Genomic DNA, 8,163 nt, shown 5'->3' with positions numbered 1-8,163 from the left:
AGACTTTCGTAACTTCTGTTTCTGGGTGGCTAAATATGTTTTGCAAGTGCTACTGAATGCACAACAAGAGTAGCCCACATTATTCATCTATGGCAGTTTGGTAGGCTAAGGAGGCTTTGGTGGAGATTATAGCCTACTGTAATTTGCACTGCAGACTTTATATACTGTAGATCTCCTTTATAAAATCACCAAGTTGCTTGAATTACACAAACTTGCCAGTAGATGGAGACAATATATATTGTATAGCTATGTTCCATTGTGTGTACCAGAGATGACAGTCAGTCACTTAAAATGCAGCGTTTTCCTGCAGTCCAACCTGTAGAAACTACCAAAACTGCATGCAATAAGTGTTTATTAGAAATGTGTTTTCAGAGAAACTTAATATAATAACTTAAGAATAACTGTGTGGTCTGCAAAGTGCTTCCGGTGCCATTAACCTGCAGTTTGAATGAATGAATGTTATGTGTGTAGTATGTAGCTTTAATCCTAGCAACAACAAACGTCATAATTTACTCACCATCAGACCCGACTTTTTTCTTCCGTAAAAAACACAAAAAACATCCACTCATGGCCTGATGGTTTTAAGTAAAAACCAACAATATTACGCGATGCAAAAAATGAAATCGTAGCAGCTGCCATGTTCTCCTGTGCGAGTTAGCGGAAATGCATCTTTTACTGCTTTTAGAAAAATGCCACATTTGGATATAGATTTTCTACATAGATTTGTTAATAAGAGGTTTGACATTTTTTTTTATTATAAATAAATACATTTTCCATTCAATAAAGCAAGCAACTTCAGAAAATTAATGTCAGACGATTATAATTCTCTGAATGAACCGATAAAGGTGCGTTGTTTCTGCAATCATCAAAGACCTTCCAGATTCAAAGCTGTAATGTCTGATCCTGACATTTTCAGGCCTGTCTGTCTGTCTGTCTTTTTTTTTTTTTACAGCATGGCTGAATTTCATCACACACAAAGACAGTACATGGTTCAAAAAAACATTTCAAAAGTTATTCACATCAGTTTAATGTGATGTTTTGTGGTCATGTGGGACAGAAATACGGAAATATTGGCAGACACAAGACAATATTCAAGTTACAATGATATTGTAAGAAAAAACAAAGTGAAGGCAGGCCCATTGCAGGCAGTAACCAAATAAAACGCTTGTACTAGTTTCAAGTGCATACATTTTTAACCTTGAAATGTAGAGATTTATACAACCTTTGTCCTGCCTGGTTAGGCATTAAATAGCTTTCCAAACCTTAAATGAGGTATAAGGTCACAACAACACAACTAGTCACCAAACAATACAATCTCATCTTTATCATCATGAAGACAAAACTCAACTCTTTGACCCTATGAGTTAATATGTCAATATACAAAAGTTGTACTTTGCTGCTCAGGCAAGTTTCACAAAGAATACATTACTTATACTGGAGTTTGTGCTACAAGCAAGGTCTCTTTATTAAAATTAACCATCACCTATACGGGCCTTCATTTAAACAGCTTTGTTTGATGTTGATGCAGGCTAAAATATGCATTGTTCTCTATGGTTTTCCTTTTCCTGTTTGTTCACCCATAACAATAGCATTGATACAATATTACAACATGCTATAGAAACCTGCTGTTCTATAGCATGTTGTAATATAGTATCAATGCTATTGCAATTGCTATTGCAATGCAATGCCTTGAATGAGGAAACGGTAGTTTAAGGCTTATTAATTAAAACATAAAAAATATATGCTAATGTTACTTTTCTCATTATCTCTGCTGAAATCAGTACAGAAACAGATCATTTCTAAAAATGTGAAAATAGAAAAACAGATATTCTGTTCTTCCATTAGACCATTGGTTCTCAACCAGGAGGCTGGGGCCTACTACAAAAGTTGTATTATTTTATATCTATGGCTCAACCACTAATACTCCCAGGTTGTTGTTGAAAATGATCCTGCCGTCCACCTCTTTACTGCAGTCAGGATGTCTCAGTAAGTCCAGCACTCCTTTCTTCAGGTCTTCAGGAGCATTCTTACTGAACTCTATCACCTCGGTAAGGAAATCCAGCAGCAGTTCTCCAACCGGGTCGCCCTCAGTGAAGCACTCTGTGATGTCCATCTGGGACAGAAGCTCATAGTTACGGTAGGGGATGCCCTCAGAATCGAAGAAGGTTTTTATATCTCCCGTAGTGACACACTGGCTGAGCTCAGTGTTACAGAGCTGTTCTTTAAAGGTCGTAAATAATTTGCCCCATCCACTCTCACCTATGAAGAGCAGAAGCAAACTACGGTCACTTTTTTCCTTAAACCGAAAACAAAAACATTTTCACTGGTTACAGACTTTTGGACCCCATTGTTCTTGCCCTACAAATGTACACAACACAACAAACAATGGTTTTGAATTGAATTTATATTGGTTTGATTTGATTTCAGATATTATACTCCATTTTCTCTGAATCTGAGCATAGCTGAGTTAAACCTTTTTTGACTTTAGAGTATCTACTGTACTCAGGGTTGGGTATCGTTTGAATTCTAGTGATTCCGATTCTGATTCTTATCGATTCACAGTTTTGATTCAAAGTCAAACATGTAGATATCAAACTCTTTATTCTGTGTCTTTGTGTCTTTATTCTATCTTTTTGCAAAACATTCTGTTGCAGCTGAATACCATGAACAAATATCAGCAGCCTAAAGAACAACTAACTAATAACCTAAGTGCAAGAAAACTTGAAAGAAAACTCAATTCAGTATTCGCTTTTTGTGCGAATGTTCTGGATGTGTGTTCAGAGAAAACAATGCGCGAGTGACGGATTGAGTTCTCTTTTGAATCTTCCATGGTTTAAAACCACATTAAAAAGTGCACACATGAATCGAGAAGCAGAATTGAAATTGAAATTTTATAAAAACATCCGATACCTGACCTTAAGTATCCAATTCCTGAATTGGAATTCATTTTCATTTCCCAACCCGAACTGTACCTGACACCAGAATGATCATGAGTTTCCCATCTTTGTTTAGCAGACTCCGAAAAAATGAAACAGTGGCCTGTGGATCTTTGACATAGTACAGCATCTGTTAAAAAGATTTATGTTAATATTCTACAAACATAACAAAACAAGTTTGATACACAGACCTCAATAACATAGCTTTAAATAAAGTGGATAAACTGAATGAAAAAGTCCAAACCTGTATCATGTGAATGAAGTCCATCTTTTTCCCTGTGCTTTTCTCTTGCCAATGTTTTTCAAACTCAGACGCTGTCATCTTGTTCCACGCGAAATTAATGTGATCAAGATCTGGAGTGGTTAATACCCGAACTAAACAGAAAGAATAAAAGCAAGAAAAACAGCGCAAATAGCCATTTATTGGTAGAGTTAGTAAAAGCGTGTAATATGATAAAGCAGCAATAAAATGATTGGTACCTTTATACTTGTGAAGCATGTCATTGCTTGGTTCCACCACTTCATTGTTGACTTTGACATGTGGATGTTTCAGGTGTAGCTGAGCGAGCATGTCTAGATCAATCTCACCTGGAAATGAGATGAAAATGGATGACTGAGAATTCACTCTGTGTTCAAATCTGAAATGACGATATAAACAGGATGTTAATAATTCAGGTATTATTAAAAGTATACCTGCTCCACTCCCTACTCCCATTACATTGAGAATGGGTCTTCCGCCTCCAATGCTGCAGAGAGAGCGAGAGAGAATATAATAAGGGCAAGATAATATTATTATATCTTGCCATTGTTAAATCTGCTGGCACATTCTGTATTACAAAGCTAGGACAGGCTAAATGAATAAAATATGACATATATCAAGAACGATAAAGCACCTTGTCAGTATGTCTGGTAGTGTATTATGAATGAAGTCCTGCATGCACTGGTGCTCTGATGAGCGCTCCAGAAAGAGCTCGAATGATTTAAGGTATCTCGGATAATCTTCCACAAGTGATCTGAATGGAGCTGCCATGGTTTTCATTGGCTGAAACATACAACTGGTGTTTTAGAATGAGAAAATGAGTTCTGAATCACCCAAAAATGAAACACAGAAGATATTTTGAGAAGTTCTATAGCAATGACAAGGTCATGGGTTCGATTCCCAGGGAAAGAACTGATCAAATGTGTACCTTGAATGCAAGTCCCTTTGAATAAAAGTGTCAGCCAAATGCATAAATATAAAAAAAAAATGTGTTTATCCATACAATGGAATTCAGTGATCACCACTTTACAATGTCTTAATGTTATGCAGAATGTACAGGTTTAGAATTAAATCAGTAATTTATTTATTTATTTTAGGTGAAGTGAACTAACCCTTTAAAATGGTGCATACAAGTAGGACGTGTTACAACAGATTGGATTTTAGGAGTTGGGTTAGGGTGGTCACAGAAGCAGGTGTAATTTCTCAGGACACCTGATGTGTGAAGTTCCTAAAAATGTTTACACATCTTTAACACCATCTGAAATTATTAATCAAAAAGGGACATACACTAAAGAAATAATGGGACATTTATGTTAACTCAGTCTCATTTGTTATGCTTACAATATAATTGGAAATGAAAAAATGTATAGTACTCTCAACTCGAAAACAAAAAAACGTGACTACATGCATTAGTTAAGAGTCAGTACAATCGCAGCCATATCTTCGTGCTGTATCTCACATTCAGATTAACATGATGAGATTATAATTCATCAACAGGTTCATTGACTCCCTCCCATTTTTACAACTGCAGCATTATTTCTAACTCTAAGTGACTGAATATGCACTGCCGCCTCTATGCATAATCGGAGAAAGCAGAAGTGTGCAGCAGCTTACCTTCATATCTTTCCTGTATCACACTGCCGCTCTGTCACTGCCTGTGGTTCGCTGGGCCGCCGCATATCCAGAGATTCAGCCCCGCCCATTATAAGGAAGCCCCGCCCACTCTCTTAAAGCCGCAGGGCTTACACGCTACATAAGAGAAGCTATTATTTCGATTGATAAAACACGTCCTAAAATAATATATACGTACAAATATAATTTATTATATTAGTTTGATCTCTGTTCCTTTTCCACTCACCTAGGAAGCAATTTAACTGAAACTCAAACTCTATCCCCTACTTAAAATGATGTTTTAGTATTAGGCTCACCACCAAATATTTCCCATAGACTGTATAATGTCCCACCATGTCATTAACATGCCACATCTGACAGGAACACAAAAATAGCTCAACTGATACAACGTGCCCAGCTCATTGCTGCCCTCATGTGTTCATCAGACTCCTGTCCTCAGGTATGTGTCAAATAACAGGGTAAATGCAGCTGCAGTTGTGATGTTACATGTGACAGTGAAGCTTCAGGCGAGACACGGCAGGTGAAAACATCGTTTTTTCATGCAGTGGTCAATTTTGAGATTTTGGGCCAGTTTGCTCCCTTAACATGTAAGCTTTCATGTCAAAATAAAAAAATGTCAACATTACACATTAAGGTGGTTATTTCATTATATTTTGTCACCGTGCGCCTTTAGATTTCTACCCGAAATCATCAAACGTTATTCTAGCGCGATCTCTCGTGCCGTCTCCATTCACAGAAACATGTCATGCTTGGTATCATTATACAGCTCTCAGTCTCACACACAGCACTGTCTAATCCAAATATGGACATTTCCTTTGTAAAACTAACCAACCGCGAAAGTTTGCAGCCAAAAACCACATCTGATTGGTCGATGTAAATTTCTCACGCGCTGCAGATTGCTTGTGTATTCTCCACCTGAGAGAAAGTGCAGACAACGCTGAAATCGGCTCATAAACGCTCACAGAAAAGACCAAGTAGCAACAGCTAGTAAAAAGAAGGTAAACAACAACAGATTAGACTACGAAACCCCGTCAGAATTAGATTCAAATAGTTATAGATGGACCAATACAACAAACAGGGACAGTTCATCTGCAGTTTTTGTGACTGGCGTTTGTTAAGGTAGTTCTCTTAAGGTAGTTCTCTAATAGCTATTGCTATTAATAATTTATTCATTTATCAATTTCCACGTGTTTTAAATATTATACTCTACTGATATTAATTAACTGAATATATATTTTGTTTGTAGGTTGGGGGTTTTATAGAAATGTATGCAGTTGTTGAGTATAAAACTTTAAAGGCTGTTTTCTCAAAATGAGTTTTTTCTCACACTCAGAGTCAGATATATCCACTTCAGTAGCACCTACAAGCACCAACTTTTCCAGTCTTATACGGAACTATATTCTGAAGGCTTTTACAGAGGGATTTGTTGATATATCATTCCTATCCTGAGTTATAGGTCCTTTAACTCCAAAAAACATGGCGAAAATTGATTTTTTAAGGCTATTGTCAGTATTCTCTAATTTACTAAAGCACAAAATAAGATATCCAGAATCCCCTCTGTAAAAGCCCTCTCATCTAACATGTCAACAAATAGAACCAAGAATTTTAAACATGGTCCTTTCCATTTTCCAGATTTTGTTTTTGGAAAAGTATGTAAATGAGCGTATATTTAAGTATATAAGGCCTCATTTGCATATTAAAACATTAATTTACACAAAACGTGTAATACATTTTTTTCTTATGTTTATGCCAGTAATAAACTGGAGAAGTTTCACAGTAATATCTTGTAATTAAAAAAAATTCCCTATTCACCTGTAGTGTCTCGCCTTCAAAGCAAGTTTCTCATGAAGCTCCGTGAGACATGTTCGAAGCACGTATTGTTTCAGAGAAACGCGTGATCAATGAGAAACGAAAGCGTCACTTTTTTCCAGTCACTTGAATGCTTCACTTTGCGTGTCGGAATGTTTAAACCCGTACCACTACGGGTTTTTGGAAGTTGAAGTCCATTTATTAACATTTATATATATATATATATATATATATATATATATATATATATATATATATATATATATATATATATATATATATATATATATATATATATATATATATATATATATATATATATATATATAAAAGCCTATAGCCTGTATTGCATGATCATATATTCTGCCATATAAACAGTATAAAAAAAAAAAAAAAACATAAATTAATTAGAGCGCCATTGCATCAAACAACTCTGTTGGTATTCTTATAATTGTTACATTTAATTTATTTCCACACTTTAATATATGAATATCATCAGAAAACTTTACATTTAGCATTGGCAGGCTTTTATTTGTGCTTAATAGATAAAACAATGGCGCTGCGCACTCGGGGTTATGGCTGCTATACATTTGACCTGCCACAAGATGGCACTGTTTTCGAATCTTTTCCCGAAACAATCATTCAGGGGTGCGTTTCCCAAAACCATATTGCTAACCTGTTAGCAACTTAGGTAGTTGGCAATGGGAAATTGCATTGCAACCAACAAAGTTGCTAACTTAGTTAGCAACTATGGTTTTGGGAAACGCACCCATGGGCTTCATGAGGCTTAATTTGCCCATCACTAAGCTGGGGTCGTTTGAATTTGGTGTACCAATTGGCTTTTTTTTTGTTTTTGTTACGACTGTGCAGTGCTTACATTGCTATGATAGCCTACATCTATGAAAGAGTTAATTTTTTTGATCGACTTTGTCTTTTGAGAACAACGTCGCTATATCAACGATAAGGAGACTGAGCAAAGTGAGCCTTTTTATACCCGCATATAGGCAATGCTGCGACGTCACGTTCCAAATGACATCACTGCTGCTTGCAGAGCCGCGCGTGAGCGGTTCGTATTCTCACTCAGGGGCGCCGCTAGCAATTTTGGGCCCTATGAAAGAATATGATGTTGGGCCTCCTACGCACCAACCTAGCTATCCAAAATCTTTGTCTGCAATTTAATAATACTGACCATTTAAGCTCTGCTCGCTCAACCCAGAATGCCCCAATTGGCTGATGAAACATTGATTAAAATTAAGATACAATTTATTAAAAACAAAACTTAATGAAGTGGTCACAATCATGTCTGACGCATGTCTCCTGGCATTGCGCATCTAATGACGTGTCCTTTCTCACTCATGCTGTTCACTTTTCATAATCAACATAGATTGACAGATTGACAACATAGACATAAAAAATAACATTATAATATTTAAACATAAAACTAAATACCTTTTCTTAATGGCTACAACAATTATAGTAGCCTACAGTACAGAGAAATTTCATGTTGGAGTGGGATTTGAGCAAATA

General features: G+C 36.3%; 1 protein-coding gene across 9 annotated transcripts; it reads right to left on the bottom strand.

Annotated features, from left to right (window-relative positions):
• Positions 1-725: 725 nt before the first annotated feature.
• hnmt (histamine N-methyltransferase) lies at positions 726-4,878 on the bottom strand. Of its 9 annotated transcripts, none has more exons than XR_013816894.1 (9): positions 4,810-4,834; positions 4,308-4,423; positions 3,830-3,978; positions 3,630-3,682; positions 3,417-3,524; positions 3,181-3,311; positions 2,973-3,066; positions 1,731-2,259; positions 1,009-1,612 (listed from the first exon to the last, which is right to left on the bottom strand). XR_013816894.1 is itself a non-coding variant. In XM_079821785.1 (8 exons), the coding sequence occupies exons 3-8, from the start codon at positions 3,973-3,975 to the stop codon at positions 1,904-1,906; spliced, it is 888 nt and encodes a 295-aa protein (XP_079677911.1). In that variant the 5' UTR covers positions 3,976-3,978; positions 4,308-4,453; positions 4,810-4,848; the 3' UTR covers positions 726-1,903. The 9 variants fall into 9 exon arrangements, 6 of the variants coding, with proteins under 6 accessions (XP_079677911.1, XP_079677912.1, XP_079677914.1 ...); XR_013816892.1 differs by having other exon boundaries at positions 1,013-1,612; positions 4,308-4,453; positions 4,810-4,848; XM_079821785.1 differs by having other exon boundaries at positions 726-2,259; positions 4,308-4,453; positions 4,810-4,848.
• Positions 4,879-8,163: the final 3,285 nt, after the last annotated feature.

This window comes from Gobio gobio (genome assembly GCF_949357685.1).
Source record: "Gobio gobio genome assembly, chromosome: 7".
Lineage (NCBI taxonomy): Eukaryota > Metazoa > Chordata > Actinopteri > Cypriniformes > Gobionidae > Gobio > Gobio gobio.
This window is presented reverse-complemented; position numbering and strand designations above follow the sequence as displayed.

Coding starts and splice junctions, on each gene's coding strand:
- hnmt (XM_079821783.1), bottom strand. Junction 3,992..4,307: donor TGTATGCACCATTTTAAAGG/GTTAGTTCACTT, acceptor CTAAAACACCAG/TTGTATGTTTCAGCCAATGA. Junction 3,312..3,416: donor CATGCTTCACAAGTATAAAG/GTACCAATCATT, acceptor CTTTCTGTTTAG/TTCGGGTATTAACCACTCCA.